The 17,732-nt window shown below is 40.4% G+C and overlaps 1 protein-coding gene across 1 annotated transcript in view; it reads right to left on the bottom strand.

Annotated features, from left to right (window-relative positions):
• Positions 1 to 17,732, bottom strand: part of dennd4a (DENN/MADD domain containing 4A) — a 29,784-nt gene that overhangs the window by 2,267 nt on the left and 9,785 nt on the right. The window contains exons 10-29 of the mRNA XM_066684834.1: positions 17,112 to 17,287; positions 16,576 to 16,676; positions 15,662 to 15,883; positions 14,805 to 14,950; positions 12,423 to 12,556; positions 11,698 to 11,830; positions 11,370 to 11,576; positions 11,096 to 11,224; positions 10,370 to 10,514; positions 7,263 to 7,385; positions 6,022 to 6,141; positions 4,568 to 5,496; positions 3,847 to 4,072; positions 2,374 to 2,465; positions 1,295 to 1,470; positions 1,056 to 1,179; positions 729 to 947; positions 500 to 617; positions 197 to 362; positions 26 to 90 (exon numbers count right to left, since the gene is read on the bottom strand). Of these exons, the coding sequence (XP_066540931.1) occupies positions 26 to 90; positions 197 to 362; positions 500 to 617; positions 729 to 947; positions 1,056 to 1,179; positions 1,295 to 1,470; positions 2,374 to 2,465; positions 3,847 to 4,072; positions 4,568 to 5,496; positions 6,022 to 6,141; positions 7,263 to 7,385; positions 10,370 to 10,514; positions 11,096 to 11,224; positions 11,370 to 11,576; positions 11,698 to 11,830; positions 12,423 to 12,556; positions 14,805 to 14,950; positions 15,662 to 15,883; positions 16,576 to 16,676; positions 17,112 to 17,287 (3,751 nt within the window). The remainder of the gene's footprint in view (positions 1 to 25; positions 91 to 196; positions 363 to 499; positions 618 to 728; positions 948 to 1,055; positions 1,180 to 1,294; positions 1,471 to 2,373; positions 2,466 to 3,846; positions 4,073 to 4,567; positions 5,497 to 6,021; positions 6,142 to 7,262; positions 7,386 to 10,369; positions 10,515 to 11,095; positions 11,225 to 11,369; positions 11,577 to 11,697; positions 11,831 to 12,422; positions 12,557 to 14,804; positions 14,951 to 15,661; positions 15,884 to 16,575; positions 16,677 to 17,111; positions 17,288 to 17,732) is intronic.

Here is a 17,732-nt window from a genome sequence, read left to right as displayed (position 1 = left end):
TATTATGACAACAGAGCCAACTCACCGATGTTGATATTGTTCTTGCCCAAAGACACCAGAGACAAGAAGAGAATATCTCTGTACAAGCTCCTGTGAGTAAAACACAAAAGAACACGGTTATGTTTTGATATCTTGGTAGGCAGGAGTTACAAATGCCAAAGGAATGTGGAAAGGGCTCCTCTCTTGTGAGTATTACCGTTGCCTGACAAAGCCCAGCTTGTTGCCAAGTAGCTGAAGTATCTGGCTCATAGGCTGGTAGACATCGTTCTTCTGAATGCTCCGGACCACGCTTTGTAGCACCTCAAGACTCACCACCTGCTCTCCCTCCTTCAGCAGAGAGGCACATGCAGATGGACTTGCTGCTGCACAATAAAAAAGAAAAGAGAGTTTACATAAACATATTCCCCCACACAAGCAAAGTAACATTTTCAGTAAGTGCTCCTTCATAAATGTATGTCTGGCAACTTAAAAATACTTAAGGTGAAGTATTGTCTCTTACTGTGTGTATTCCAAAGCCTGTAGCAGGGTGCAAAAGGGTCCTGGTGCAGCTTATTGTTGTCCCACAAAATTTGAACAAGCACATTCTTACTATCCTCTGATGCACTGCTCTGAAGATGCTGCAAAAAAACAACACAATTTAAAAAAATGTTCATCCTGACAATGAGGTGTTATTATACCTGTTATGAGCATAACACACTTGGCTAACTAAATAACTACGCCTGACCCACCTGCTCATCCAGACTGCAGTGCTTGGAGCTGAGGATGAGGGCGGGCAGACTGCTGGGCAGTTCCAGCCTGCGAAAGAACCACACTAGGTTCCAGAATACAATGGGGTGGTGATCCACAATGGCAGCTGAGGAGATGGCCTGTTCTCCTTCGTTCTCCAGCAGGCTCTCCAGCTCCTTCCATAGCACCAGAGGACTAAGGTAAGGCACAGTCACTGGCTCCTGCAACAGAAGGAAAAAGCACGGATTAATGCCTGATTATCATGCATCTGATTATATATAGGTATATTTATATATATTATAAATATATATTTATATATTTGTACGTACCGTGCTTCTGCTCTCGCAGCTGGAGGGACTGTCAGTGGAATCACCGCTGTGTGAAAGCTCCTCTTGGGGCTCTGGAGCATCACTCATGTCAGTCTGGGAGCTCAATTGGTCTTGACCAATAATTCTAAAACAAAAAAACAAAAACAAAGTGTTTATTTGTTTGTGTATACAACGACTGTCGTCAACTAGAACGTTAAAGCTCTCTCTCCAGGAATGAAAGAGGGCAAACTTGTACTCACCTGTTCTGGGCAGTCAGGTCTCTAATGTCCACATTGAGCAGGGGCAGGAAAGGAGAGCCACAGAAGGGGCAGGTGCTGTTTAGGTTGGAGTCATCAGCTGTCCAGCCAGCCATGATCTCTTCGTCATACACAAGACACTCACAGGTGTTACAGCGTGAGCAGCTGGACATTCGTACCTGCAAAGACATGACTCAGATGAGCTGACCTGCAGCAATGTCTTACATTCTGAGAGTAAAAATACACACTATCACTACAATTGCAGACCTTCATACAGAACATTTGGTCAAGATGGTCTTTATGTATTTCACTGACTGGTAGAATATGGCTTAGTATATTGAACTTATTTATTTTTTTACTGTGAGGCCTGATTTATTTTTATTTATTGCGTTGAACTATCTGTTTTTTTTACCTTACATCTAGTTATTCCGGGTCGTTTCCAGACCCACCACTACTCTGAATTGGATAAGTGGTTACAGACAATGAATTAATGAATGGTGTATTTTCTTTCTCCCCAGACACTGATTTTGATACCTAATGTAGTACCACATATCAGCCAATATATTCTTATAGTTTAAATTCGCTGTACCTTATATAATTCAAGACTGAATTCCAAAACATTATCGTTTTTTAAGAATTATTTATAATCAATTTAAATATAATTTTAGCATTAAATTGATAGAAATATCTGGAAAAAATATTTGTTTACAAAGTATATTAAATATTAGGAAAGATTTTTGTTGAGACATTTATTGTTTCATGCAAAAAAAATATAATAATCACCCAAACAAACACCATAAATTACAATGCACTATTTTTTATACTGAGCATTTATTTACAATTATGAAACCACTATGTCAGAATTATGTATATTTCAGAATGGCGCATTTCCATTATAAAGTGAGTTTTGGTGCCAATACTGATCCAAAATATCACATTGGTTCATTGATAGTGACCTATAACTTGGGTAGGGCAATGTTTGCCAATGTCTGTAAAAGAAATCTGAATTAAATCCTGGTGCTAATATTATATTTCTTAATCTTCTGTGCAATGTGTTTGTGAGGTTGTTAAGACAGACTAACCTCAATGGCGTAATTCTGATAAGCCTGTGTGAGGCTGGCATCAGGACACACATCTGTAGTCTGTGGGGCTTTCACCAATGCCAAAGATGAGCCTGGAAACAAGAAAGTACACTTCAATGGGACGCAAACAGACACATTCATTCGGTATGACATCTATTTTTCATCTCAGAATGTTCTCTAGAAGCAGGCCACAATCTGAATGATGGCTAGTGTGATGAATGCTGATGACTGGCTTTATCAATGCTAATTCTGATAGCGTTCAGCATAAGAGGAGCCTACTTCCCTGAGCTGATAATAAGGAGAAAGGCTCTACAGAGGCCTGTGGTACGAGTGCATCAGATCTAAGAGATTATTACAGGGCACTTCAGCCCAAGCTTGGCTGCCTGATTGAAGAGCTCCAATCAGAGGCTCCACTCACTGCCAGACACACTCAGAGCATCGTCTGCTGGCCTACTTCTGCAGCCACTGGTGCAGAAATACACTAACTACATATGAACACAAACTAGAAAAACCCTTCCCCAATAAGATGCTCAGTGACCTAAAAATAATTAGATACATGGAAATATATTATGGAAGGCAACAATTTGTTTAATTTTATGTATATTTCATCTGCTCTGTGTCTCTTTACGGTCAGCCAGCGGACTCTAAAGGCTGGGAAAATAAAGGCATTGTATTAAATATTTCATAAAGCTTCTTGGGTGATTTCACAAACACAAATCCCACCTGTCAAGTCCAGTCACAGATGTTATTCAGCAGAATCAACTGAGGAATTACCAAAGAAAGCTCTCTGAGGATTTGGATTAAGACTTAATTACACCTGGTAGGCTTTTTATATGTGTCTGGTTAACCTCAAGGATACTTACTTTTTTCATTTTTTATATAATTTTACATATATAATTTTAATATTTACGAAGCAGTACTAGGTGATTAAAAAAGCAAGGATATGAAGTACCACTTCTCAGTTTTTGGATATAATACTTGGTTCTTGAATCTTTTGCAGCAGTTAAAGGGTTTTGATGTGGGTAGTGATCCACACATACTCCTCAGTACTGTCATGTGATAAAATGTATTACTTCGGACCTTAAAATATGATATTTCACCCAAATCTCCCAACTATTCCAACTATTATCGCTACAGGCAAAAAGCGTGCTCTCACCAGAAAGAAAGAATCTGTCTTAGCGCCATCTTGTGGTCTATATGGACAGCCTTCGTTTCTACAGAACGTTAACTCCTAATTAACTCTAAAATTAAATTAATCCTAAACCTTACTATGCAAACGGAGCAGTAGGAATATGCCTAGGTGAATTCACCCCGTGTGAACATTCATATTGGTAATTCTATTCTATCTAATCTATGTGTAAGTGATAAGCAGCACAAGTGGTAAATGTGAGTGTGATAATTAAGCAAGAATTATGTTGTGTTCCACAACAACAATAGAACAGATACGTTTCAAAATGACAGACAGGCCCTCACCAGTAAGGGAGGCCTGGCGGAAGAGTCTGGGTGGTGCGGAGGGACTTTCCAGACAGCGGCTGTTCCTGCGGGGGCTCCTCTTGGGCCGGTTGACATTGAGAGAGGCATCTCGCTGTGGGGAGGAGAGGCTTTCTGGGTCTGGACAAGGGTCTCCCTCGAATAAAGAGGAGCAGTCAGGATCACCAGAACCCAGTGATGACACACTAACCCTGTCAGAGTTCAGGTCCTGCAAGGAAACAGGAAGAAAAAGGCATTATATTGTGACTGTATCAAATACTCAAGAAGTGTACATTTTTAATTAAATCATTTGAAAACAAAATGCCAGTTGAATATCCAATGAAAAAACCCATGCAAATCCGTAGGGAAATGCCTTCTTTATCAAACTAAATTCTAGCATGTCATCAGCAGCAGCCAACACCCACTCTGAACTTGGCACAGAGACTCTCCAGACTGAGGCAACAGTTTCAGCCTGAATCCTAAGTGAAATCAAACTGTTTCCTACTAGATCAAATTATAGAGAAGCATGTTTTCAAATGTGTTAATTATAAAAAACAGCTAGAAATGACAGCAATAAAGTGGTAATATTAAAAACAAAAACATATATTTATATGTTTCATTGAAACATCTACATCTGAATATTCAAAAAAGAATATAGTTGCAGCCCTGATAGTCACAGAAAATATTTAAAAGATATAGAACCCAAATTCCACTTCAGACTCACTTGTGTGATGGAGGTTTGGGAGGACAACCTGGAATAAAGCCGACTGGCTTTTTCGGCCACGCCCTTTCCTGCAGACAGGAAGCTGCTTTTAAAGACGTCCAGGGTGGGTGTAAGCAAGGAGTCCATGGAGAAGGAGGACGCAGAGGGTGTAGGAGAGGAGGGAGAAGCCAGGGAAGTGGGCCGTGCCTCTTTTCTCCGGCGGGGGCGTCCCTGTGGCAGTGAAGGAGACGAGAACAGTCTGCTACGGGGCTGTGGCTGCAGCTGTCCTGAGCTACCTGGTGACCCGAGCAGTGTTGCTGGACGTGGGGAGCCAAGGGGCGAGGGGCTCTGGAGACACCGCAAATCCGTGCTGAGCGAGCGCTGACTAATAGGGCTGCTCAGGTGCTCCATGTACAGCTGGATTTCCTCAGCCAGGTCACGGCGGGCAGCAGGAGCTTCAGCTGAATCACCTGTGTCCTCACTCTGCACTTGGCTCTCGGCTGCCAAAAGGGAGAGTGGGTCAAAGCCTGCTTCGATCCCCATGCGAGCCACAGGCTGACCCAGAGCACCACTGCAACTCGCACTCCTCTCCATGCCGCAGTGTCCGCGCACCATGGCAACGTTTGTCTCCATGGTGACTGTGCAATTGGTGCTCTGTTCCATAGCAGCCCTCATGTTTCCCTCTTCTATGTCATCTTCCTTGTTTTTTGAAACAGGCCGTTTCTGATGATGTCCCTGAGCAGCCAAAGGACTGGAGCTGTCCGTCGGCCCACTTGGGGTCAGGTTTAAAGTGCTTGGTCTTACTGCCTTTTCTCCAAAGATGTCCAGAGAGTTAGGTCTCTTGGGGAGGGTTTCAGAGAGGACATCTGCACCACTGTGTAAGTTTGAGGAGGATGGTGGTCTTAATAGAAGTGTGGATTCCTCTTTTCCAGGGGTTCCTGCTTCAGACACTGATCATAAAGAACATAAATTAGAGTCATATAAAACTCACATATCTTTTTAAAAGTCTATTCATACAAGCTCCTCAGAAAAAAACAGCACAGCCATGATTTTTCACTAATATTTGGTTAAACATTTAATTACTCTAATGACTGAACTAATCTTGTTAAGTAAACACAGCACCAGGATGGAATCTGTAGGATGACTGCTGAAATGCTGAAATAGGCGCATGCAAACTCTAGATGAAATGAAATATATACAAAGTCAATGGAAATGTGGACTACAATGAACAGAAACTTGAGAGATAATCTCTATCTAACAGGAAAGGCACTGTAGTGAGGGGATACGGATATTATGTAGGACTTCAGCGAAGAACAAGATACATTTGACCTTCAGCAAAAGAGGGCAAATCTTCTATTGTTAACTGAAGACTTGCAATACCATAATACACCACTAGAAAGCAGTGAGGCTTTAGCTGTAAAGCTCCAACCTCCTCAATGAGGTTTTTGGTAAAAACAACATGATGTGCAACTCACGTGGGCTGGTGACTCTTTCCAGCTTCTCCTTCGTGAGAAGAGAGCCATCCTGCTCTTCACCTGCACTGATTTGCAACCCCTCCTTAGACAGAGAGTCGTAGCCCTGGTCTGACTGACCACCTGTAACATAATGAACAACTGAAAATGAGAACAGACAGAACCATGTACATACAAGAATAAAACAAACAACAACAACAAAAAACCTTACATACTTACAACTGACAACTATTCTATTCTATTAAATTGGGATTACAAATGCATCACTTGGCAGCCCTCATTTTAAATGTTAAAATAATGTCTAAAAAGAAATGTAAACTAGTTCCAAAAACCTGACTGGAATTAGAGAACCATCCCAAAATTAAATGAAGAAACCCTAACTCTAAGCTCAAACTGTGAAACTGTGCATCATTCCTGCTGAGCACCACAACTACTGAAATAGATAAAATCCCTTACAAGCATGGCTTCAAACACCCAGCTACTGCAGCCCACTCTGAGATGGGCACAGTTTTTATCACATATAGACTCTAACAGGGCTGAAATACACTGAGAAACCCATGCACAATTTACAGGTTTAGATTCCCTCACATTCAAAGAGGGAAAGCTGCTGGAGCAGAAAGATAATATCATAGTCACTCCCTGCCTCCAGAGGTGAGCTAAAATAACATGGTTAGTCATCCTTTCTCTCTCTTTTCTCTAGCTCCCTATCTTTGTCAGACTCCTGCTAAGACACCGCATGCACAGCCTGAGTCTCTTCTGTCAAATCTCAGCTTCTGCCTCTCAGATCTCTCCTGTGAGAGGTGCTGCCTCTAGGTTTGTGTTCCTTTAAAGAGATCCTTTCACATTCACAGAGCCTTACTCTCCTTTTCCCTTTATTCTCCTCTGTGTGATGACATCTTCCCTTACTGAGTGTGGTGATGCTCACTGCGCCAGATGTGTGCGTGCTTTGGGATTAATGATAGGTCGAGAAAAAAAAGAAAAAAGTGGAAGAAGAGGATAGAACTCTTACTCCCACAGTGAGAAATAATGACACTTGGAGCAGCTCAAGCTTTTCAGCAAAAGAGGGAGAGAAAAAATAGTGGAAGGGAGAAAAATGAAGAGAAAGTAAAAGGGAGTGAGTGGGATAGAGAATAAGAAAAAGGGAGAAAATAGCAGATTTGAGAGTGTGACCTCTGTCATGTAAGAAAAAGAGAGAGAAAGAGACATAGAGTAAGAGGGGCATGAATGATGCAGAGTGAGGTCACCTGTGCTGGATCCATCGTCACTGGAATCCATCTTGGTAAAGTCGGTGTCAATAGAGCCTCTCTCTGCTGAGTCATTACTGCTGTCTAGACTGCCATGGCTGACACTGTCAAGATCACTTGCATCTGTGTACAAAGAACACACAAGACACCCAGACCCAGACTTAATACAGAGCAAACAGAGGTGTCTACAGTGTACACCTAACAGATATTTAACAACACAATCAATCAACTACTGGGCTGTGGTTAGATGCACTCAGCTGCTGAGATATGTAATCCCTGACAGCTGAGCTGAATGACGTAGGAACACATTTCCATTTGGGCACATTGCACTTTCAGCCTGTTACAGTCTCTTATGCATCTGTCATAATAAGCTGGAGTAGGCGACATCATGGGAATAGGAGACCAGATCATGAGAAAGCTGAACTGTGACAGTTAGGGAGGCAGCTATCTGCTCTCATCTAAATTGGACCTATTAATGCTGGGCTGGATGGACAGGGAGGCTGCCAGGAGTTGTGGTCCTGGGAAATAATTGGGAGATTGAAGCAATGGAGATGAGAATTCCTTGAAGAGCCAGAATTCAATTAGTTAACCTTGATGCTGCAGTAAAATTAATGAAAAAACTACCATATATTATAGTCTTTCTGAGAATTTCTGGACTACATTTTCCATAATGTTCCAACCATTGTCTTCTATAAGAGTGCTTTGAAACTGACTGAAAAAATAATTAGCAACAGATCAGATTAATTATATTTGAACAAGATTTAGAAATGAGAATCTGGGCTCTTAGGAGAGAGACTGTGGCAAATCTGTAATTCTCCATCAGGATAGTTTTCTCACAGATAACTTATTCATTTAGTTTAAGGCCTATTTCAAAATTGCATAAAGCATGTTTATTATTTAAAAAAGAGCTAGTAATTCCAGAAAAAAAACTGTTGTACCATTCCACACTCACCTCATTTTTGTGAATATTCAAATAGTGAGTTGATTAAAGCTCCGGATGTTTGAATAGTTAGTTGGTTGCTACACACTTATTGAGTTTTTACTCTGAAATTGAAAGTTCCGGCAGCCTCGGTTATATAAAAGCATTTTTAAAAATAGCTTATGTTTGAAAGATTTTCTCCATTGTGGGAACTGGTGTTCTGTGACTGTATTTTGAACTGAAGAAAGCAGAAGAAAAGCACTTTCATGAGCGAGGATGTGCAAGTCAGAATTATTACTGTTCTGCTGTAGAAGGTGATAACTGTATGGGTCTTCACTTAACAATGCCCTATTTATACTGCTCTCTCTGTATTATGACTTGTGACTAGAGTTGGCTAATAACAGTTCTATAGAGAATCAAAATTATATCAATATTTTTTCCACTGTTTTCAATAGTTTTACGCCAGATTCATTAGAACAGGTAGTAAAGAGGACTTAGTGCAAATGATTTAACTTTATAGTGAAAATAATCTGACCAGAATTAGCTCTAATGGTCTAGTATATCATTTAAACTGAACAAATTATACAAATTGGTGATAATTAAAATGAAAGTGGAACGAAACAAGATGTCAAGACAGGTTAACATCTAGAAGAACTGAAACACCAACAAAGCACCAAATAAAGACCAGGTTACAGTTGCTACTTCTACATTAAGCCTTATCAACATTGATCACCCTGAAACAGAATAATAGGAAATTAAGAAAGACTGATTTGTTCCCATGACCTACAAAAAATATCATCTTCAGTGAATTAAAGGCATCTGTGGACTCCTTAATCTGTTTTGATGGTGCGACTACAGTGCGACAGTAAGTTCTGCAGTGTACTGCATTAGGTCCCAGACAAACCAACAGCCTTGTTCCTGATCTAAAAATGTGCACTCTAACATACCACTGAGGCTACAGCTAACGGCCCAAATGCATGCTTAATGAACCTGTGTAAAAGGGAACAACATCCTTTAGCAAGAATCAGCAGCGGTCTGTAAAACTGTTTAGCTACAACATGAAGTAAAATATATACAGGCCATGTTTAGGCTAAAACTGCTGTGTGCAATAAAAGTAAGTTAACTTGCAGCTAAGTGTGTAAGAAGGCTAATTAAAAGTGAATTTTAGTACTTAAATGGTATATATATACATATATATATATATATATATATATATATATATATATATATATATATATATATATATATATATATATATATAGCTTGCATATTTTTTATTATTACACACAAATTAAGAAAAAGTCTATACATTCACTGAGTAACTTAATTAAACTAACATATATATTAAAATATAATATTATATAATTACACAAAGTAAAGTAATTCATGCTTAATTTCATAGTAGTACGTTTTCAGGACCCAGGGATGTGACACTGTGTCACTGTTTATTCCTAATATACTATTGGACTGAGCATGGCATTAAACTGCTAATAATAATTATAATTTTAAAAAACTGAATGCCTGAATGGCAAAAAACACTTAAAATTGCAATTGTAAGTGAGACAATTTTGCTGCCTTGGCTGGTGTTGAAAATAAGACTATTCTCTGTGTGTGCAATCTTGACAGTGCTTTGCTCCATTTTGTTTCTCTCACCATGAGCTGATTCATAGCCCTCTCTCACAGCTGACTCCAACTGCCAGTTCAACATTTTCAATTGTCCAAATCAGTGCTGACAAAAGCTGACTAGAGCTAACAGACACACCACACAAGCTACTACTGCCTACTTCTGCTTTATCTGAACTCCTTTTAACCTTGCATTTCTCTTACAGATGGTGCAAAAAAACAAGGAAGGATAGAAAGTCACAGGCATAGTGAAACTAGGGAAGATGTCTGGTGTCATCACAAGTGTCATCTGATCATGAATATCCTAGTTGTAAATATTAAACTTCAAGTCAAGATCACATTAGGTATAAAACAGTGGATGACCATGTAGTTAACATTGTACAAATGTGAATAATGCTCAACTTATACCCTGCACACAGTTTCATTCCAAATGCAGTGTGCTGAGGTGCAAAGCCAAAAACATTGTCAAACTACTTACAAGACATTCTGTATAAAGTACTGACAATTGACCATTCTTCTCCAGGTCTATTCTGCCTTTATTTAACTTTCTAATTGATGTCTGTACCTGAGAGGTGTGTATCTTTGGATTGGCCAGCATGTCTCTTCCAAACTTGCTTGAACTGCACCACACCCCGAACCACATTGCGCAGTTTACCCCAAAGGAAATATCCCCCTCTGGTGGAGGATGGCCATGTGCTCTCCAACACAGCCTGAGGAAGAAGAAGACATGGATACTGTGAGGATGAGCAAGAACACCCACGTGCATGAGTGTACGCACACACACACACACACAGAGACAGATTAACAAAGTAATTCTTCTCTGCAACCCCTCTCATTATCTTAAGTAGATTGTGTTCTCACTCAAGGACTAGCTGTAATTACTCTGATAGATTTGGAACAACTCTCAGCTATCCAGAATTGTGTTTTGGGACTTCTTTCAAGGCAGAGAAATGCTAGCTGTCCCTTGAGAAACTATCAGGTAGAGCACTCATTTATCATATGACAAAACGGCTGTGAAACAAAAAGCTGACCATGGTATCTATGCTAGCTACTGTCTAAAATTAGATTAGCTGTTCAGATTCGGTCTGAATTCTCACTACTGCAACTGTTATGTCAAATGCTCTAGTAAACTAAAAATCTACAAAAATAGAGATACATGTTTTTCTTTGGACAGCGACAATTTTTTACATTCACACAGCTTTTACAGCTCTGATACAGTGCAATTCAGACTTGACTGATAATGAAATCGTATATCATATTAAAAAATAATCCATGTAATCCATCTACTCACTCTGTTATAATATCCGTATGTTATCGCATTGGGCTGGACACCAGCTTTCTTCATCTCAAAGAGTACCCGCACAGCTAAGACCGGCTGCCCATATTGCCCACAAAGCTGCATCAGTATCCGGTAACACACCTGCAAAAAGGGCAGAAAACAAAGATCTGCTATCCCACAGCAATCGAACAAAAAGATGTGTTAGCTTTCAGAAGACCAGCTGCTAGCAAAGTCTGGTGAAGAATCAGGTACTAAGTATCAGTTCTTGCTGTTTTTAATCATCTACCTCGTCAGGGGGCTGCAACTTTTTGTCCTGCATCTTCCTTAGGACGTCATAGGCAGTGCGCAATGCTCGCACCTTGGAATGGCAAGCGGCCACATAGGCAGGCAGGCAGATAAACCACAGGCCGTGGCAGTGGCGCAAAAGACACTTGGACCACATCTGTGGGATGGACGAGTAGGTCTTGGCCATGCGCTGTGCTGATTTGATCTCCTGATGAAAGGAAGGAGATCAGAGAGAGGAAGTTGAAAAGAAGGGGCAGAAATAGCCATGCTCTTTGAGCAGCAAGCTTAGGCCTGATGGAGCACAAGTAAGACATGAAGGAAAGGCACACCTGTTTGGAGCGTCGAAAGATGGCGGCAGGGCTTCCAGGGCTTGTGTGTCGGGAAGTTGAGGTTGCCATGGGGACAGAGGGGCCTTCCTGAGACTCACAAAGCTCTGCATTCAGCACGGGAAACCCACTATACCTACACAACACATGCAGCCAGGAGACGCTATCAGTACTGCACTGCACTCATCCATTAGTGCTACATGAAATAAAACCTGTTTTGGGTTATCAGTATTGATCGTTGTTTTGTAATGGAGCCCAGCAGAAGGACCTTTGCTCTTTATATCAGCTAATCTGACTCAAAATTGATGTCATGTACAAACAAAACACAGACTAACATTTACAAAACTGCATTCACGATATCACATACGAATAAATGACAGAACTTGGTTTGTACATGTTCAAAAATATCAGACTGGAAAACAACACAATAGAAACATATTTTCAAAGAATAGCTGTATTTCAGTATGATCACATGCTCTGCTAAACATCTATTATTCATTCTGCATGCTGAATGGAGACATTCAAGCACATTGAGATCCCTGGAGATTTTTATTGTGGGATTCACATCCCTGGAGAAGAATCACTGAGGATTACACTCGCTTGGAGCTTTTTCTAGAATGTAGATTGTAGGTTTTATTGTCATGCCCTTGTTGTTTTGAAAGGTTTTATACATAGCCTGTATGTGTTTTGTTTTCTGTGTGCAAATTTGTGTGTGACATGTATTTTACCTATAAAGCAGAGAGGGCTCCTCTCCCTCTGGCACATGGGGCAGTTCCGGAGGTGTGATGTAGACCGTGTGCTCACTGCGATGGGATTTGTCCTGTTCAATGAGTCTGGTTTCCTCTGGCCTCTCACCGTCCACCTAGAATTAAAACAAAGAGTCATCATAACCACAGCCAGGCTTCTGCCACACACTCACAAACAACAGCTTGGTAAAGGGGAGAGCCAAGGGATTTTCTGCAGTCTGCCCATGCCATTTGGAATGGAAATCTGCAGGGAAAAAGCATCTGATCTAGGATCAGAAGGGAGACAGCTTTTAGTCAAAACAAGCTTAATAATCTCCCTCAACACTGTATCTGGCCGAACTCACATGTGCACCAAGAAGCCCTAATCATGAGAGCCTTCCCCCATCTACCACACACACACACACACATACACACACACACACACACACACACAAACACAAACACAAACACACACGCACACCAAATGCATTGACCTGGACTTAACACTCAGAAGTCATGTTGCTCCAGGGACATGAAACCATTACAGTGCAGTGCATTGGCAGGCTAGCCAGTGGCTTAGAACTGCCACAGCACATTTAGCCTTTGGATGTCTGACTGTCCTCCCCCAACACTTCAAGAAACACTAGACTTCACATGCATCCAAAACTAAGCCAAAGAAGTAAGTCTGCATAGAATATGTAAATGTTTTCTTGTTCGCTGGTAAGGTAAGGGAAAATAGTTTCAACTATATATTTTACACAGAAATTCAGTGGAAAAAGCAGAGAGAAGAAATAACAAAACAATAGCACTGGAATGCACTCACTGAATAATCTGACCAGAGATTTTGGTCTCTTAACATAGCATTGACTTTAATTCCAGCAGGAGTACTTTAATGCATATGCTACTGTTGTGGCTAAAGCTGGGCTGTGCAGGGCGGGAAGGTCATAGAGTCCCTCTGAGCATCCATATTCCACATCGGTGAGCTGCTGTGACTTGCATTCTGACATTGTCAGCCAAAGTTTTGGCCACTGTGCCAACCCTCCCAATATGTTGGAGCTGCATTTGACTCACTTTAAAAACAGCTCACACCACCACTTTCATTATCAGCTCACTGCTAAGGCTGTGTCCTCTGCAGACTTTCAACAATGAAGGACGAGCTAGGGCAGTTGATGTGTGACTTTGGCTGTTTACAGCTTTAATGAACAGTGTGAGGCAGAGCAAAGCCAGTTTCTGTTATTTATTACATGGTGAAGCCTGGTAGAGGCAAGAAATGACTCCCTCCTCTAAACGAGACTAAGTTGTTCGTCCCTGCTGTCTCGTTGCTGTCACAGCAGATACAAATGAACCTCAGGAGTACAATGGAGCTGGATAGGCAATGCATTTGTAAGTGGTTATGTATACTTGTAAGTGGTTATGTATTTATACCCTCAAAAAGAGGGTAACTTATGTACGATGGTAAGACAAAACATATTTTTCAATATTAACGTGCAGCTAGGTTCATCAGAGTTTATGTGGAGATGCTGGTGCATATGAGGAGACATCTGGTGATGTGAAGAACTGGAGGATGAATTATGAATGCTAGGCAGTTCTAAATGTCTTGGCAGTTATGTAGAAGCTCGTCTAGGCTGTACTGTAATGGTGCTTTAATAATGCAAGCCAGTGCAAAACTCAGAGCCCTATGAAATCTTTTACACACTTTTAAAGTCAAAGTAGCTCATGCTGCACACAAAAGGGTGCCTCAATCGCTTCTCTTTTTATGATCTTGATGACTGCGGATTGGAAACCTAATTGCCTCTGGTCTTCTGATAATTATGCTGCAAAGACAATAACCATATCCCAAATAACAGTCCAAGCAAACTGAGGCAGATTTCCCCTGAACAATCACTTTTATAGTCTAAGCAAATACAGCAGAATCATGCTGCTTACCTTTCCTCTTTTTTCCGTGCCAAACAGCTTTCCATGCAAGCATTGAAGATAAGTTAAACCAAAGAGTGAGTAAGGAAAATAGGCATAGAAGGGCAAAGAAAGAGCAGGCAGATTGATTAGAGTAAGAAGAAAAGTCATACTGCACCAAGAACATTGCTCATAGAAAATAAATTAACCGACATAAGACATCCCAGGGGGTCTGAGCAGCAGGGCTTATAATGGAAATATTACACTTATTGTTCTTACAAGTCATTCTGCATTCGCTCCAGTGAACTCTTTAGATCTTTGCACTTCACTGGGTTTAATGCCTCGAGGACAGTTTAAGACTCACACACTTAAGAACCTTTTATTAAGGTGGAGGATCTTTGCTAGATGCTAAATGTACCTAACAGGGGATAAAATTTGCTGAATGTTTTTTTTTTTCAAATAATGCAAAGCTAAATAAAAATGTGTCTCTACCTTATCAACACAATCATCAAAGAAAGCCAGGCTTGCATCCTTATCGCTGACAAAAGAGCACTCTTCGATGAAGCGGATGAACATCTGAGTTTTGGTCATGAGGGAGTAGAACTTCTGGTGTGAACGATCACGGCTTTTTAGGAATCCTGCAGAGAACAACAACGACAAACAAAAAACCCTCCTGTAATGTCTGGGAGCAGATGCAGATATAGCTGGGTGCCACAGTTAGAAAGACAGGCTACTCATTTTTAGTGAGTCTGCTACAATTACACATACAATCCGTCGACTATGGGATGTTAAACTGACAACAACAGATGATGTCAACCTAGGTGTACTCACTACATTAAGATTGGTCTGGTTCAAGAACATTGTGTGAGAGTACAGCTAGCTCCTGCTCCCTTGTTACATAAGAGGCTGCAGATGTGCGCTGAGATAATCTATTCAAAGTAGATATTGCTGGACATGTCAGCCAGTGCTAAACTGAACTGAGACTTTAGATGAAAATGTCCGCACTAATTTCAAGCCCAATTTAAGACTTCACAGGCACAGCTCAAAATTTAATCGTATTGGCCAGCTGCAGTGCTTAAGTGTTCTCCCAATAAACTCAGAGCATCTTAAGTCACTAACCAATACTTTACTGTTATTTAAACTATAATTTCCCCATGGTTAATGTAACACGTTTAACCCTATATTAACCTTCTAGTGTTTTTCGGATTCTACTATTTCCAAAGATATTATCATATACAAAAGTAATTTTTAAACAAGGTGCGTTCTTTTGTTTGATTCAATTTGATCAGACATTCCCATACAGGTGGAAGTTTAAAAAAGTGAATCCAGATAAACCAGACAAATCCTACCTTGCAGGTCAAACAGAGAGCTGGCGTCAGTCGCTTTTTCTGAGGGAGCCTGTGTAATGGGAAGCAAGTAGGAGCGGTAACCCTTCAAGATGGCAGCCATGAAACGTAAGAAGGCCTCTTGGATCTCTAGCTCCAGCATCTGAAGACTTTTCACCCCACTGCCAGGATCCCGCTCACTCATAGCAGCCTCCATTTGCGATTCCTCACGACTCGAATGATAACCTGCAGAAATTTTATATTCCTTACATAAGCAAAGATCAAAAGATCCCTTCTCTCATCTGACAAAGATCTATTTTACCCTTTGGTGGTTATGTAAAGAACATGAGTACTGATAAAGATACACTGGACAAACGAGCTGTGAGCCATTCCATGTTTTTAAACATAGAGAACATAAGTCAATTCCAATCAGGAATGTACTGGGTACTTATCATTCGCCAGCACATACTTTCCAAAATAATGCTTACAGGGATTTACATTACATTAATAGCTCATGTTAAAGGGCATACATATCACCGTGTACATAGTGAAAAAGAAAATATACTGCTAAAGAGTTAAAGTTCAGAAGCTTTCGCAGAACCATCAGTCAACACTCAGGCTACACACAGATAACACCACAAGGTTCAAGAGGTACTTAAATCCTAGCTCTGGCTAGCACAGTGCTCTGCCTCTAAACATGAAAGTATTTCAAGGTTTAGCGCTTTTAGCTCATATCATTCTGTCAACTGTTAATAAAAGATGGAATAAATTATAAAATGATACAGCTACATTCCAAGAAGGACAGGGCAAGTCCACTTAGACAGCTTTTATAGAGCAGTAAATTGAGCCAAATATGTCCTTGAATGGACACTCAGAGGGGAGAGAAGCAAGAGGGAGAAAAATTCCATAGTGTACCAACATACTGATTCTACACTCACCATCCAGCAGTTGCTGGTGAAGATCACTAAGGGTGTTGATCAGATGTTTGGAGGCTTTCCTTGGCAGAATCTTCCACGTAAGTGCTCTGCGGTCCTCTTTACTAAAACCACACACACATTTATTATTATAGGGAGAGAAATGTAAGAGTAAACAATGTAGAAAACATCAGGCTTGGCTGCAGACAGCAAAGCTGAGAACTCCATTTGACATTACTGTGGCCCCTTGACTTCCATAAACTCCTCAGTATCCGCCAACATCTAACAAACAGAAGCATGTGGCAACCACATGTAGGAATCTGTGTCTTATCTCTTGCAGAACACCGTTCCTGGCCATTTAACAGTAATGGAATGACCACATGAATCAAGATAAAGCTTTCCATTATCATAATTAAGAATACTTACTTAATAAGATGAAAAAAATAATTTTAACATGAGTGAGATATTCAATTAAGTTTCCTTAGAATTTTTAATGAAACCTCTGACACTGAGATTCCGTGGAGAGGTCCAAACTATGCCAAGGTCAAAAGATTACTCACTGTGAGATGGTGTTGGTGTCCAAGTCCACACAGCTTATGTCTGCTGGTGGTTCATACAGGTCAAAATAGCGTGAGTCCACACCAACTATGAACGGACATGGAGCACTGAGGACATCTGCCAGAGCTAGTGGGCATAGAGGAATGTAGGGGCAAGGCCAGTGAAATGGGAAGATCATCTAAAAACAACGCAGAGTATAAAAAGTCAGGGCCATACAATGTTACAGGGTAAATATCATTGCTGCTGAAAAAAACAAAACATATCTCCATTTTTGTCCATTTTTAATTTACTACATCATTGTAACAAAGTAGCTCTCCTTCATGTTGTCTGCAAATTCCATGATAATTGGTAAAATAAAAATGCTCCAAAATTGGGAATACAATTTTTTTCATTGACTTCCATTGAAAGCTAAGAATTTTTTTACCCTTCCCCTATAAAATTACTATTTTACAGAAACATGATATTCTTTAGGCAGCTACAATATTCAATATTTCATTAGCAAAATATACCTAGCACACAAAGAGTAAATACAGTCCTGCTAGGAAATATTTTCAGAAGATTTATTATCAGCTAATATGAAAAAACCATAAGAGCATTTACACCTCACACTCAGATGACTAAGA

Source organism: Hoplias malabaricus, chromosome 11 (assembly GCF_029633855.1).
Source record: "Hoplias malabaricus isolate fHopMal1 chromosome 11, fHopMal1.hap1, whole genome shotgun sequence".
In the NCBI taxonomy this organism is placed as follows: domain Eukaryota; kingdom Metazoa; phylum Chordata; class Actinopteri; order Characiformes; family Erythrinidae; genus Hoplias; species Hoplias malabaricus.
Note: the sequence above shows the minus strand (reverse complement) of the source record. Positions and strands in the feature narration are given on the sequence as shown.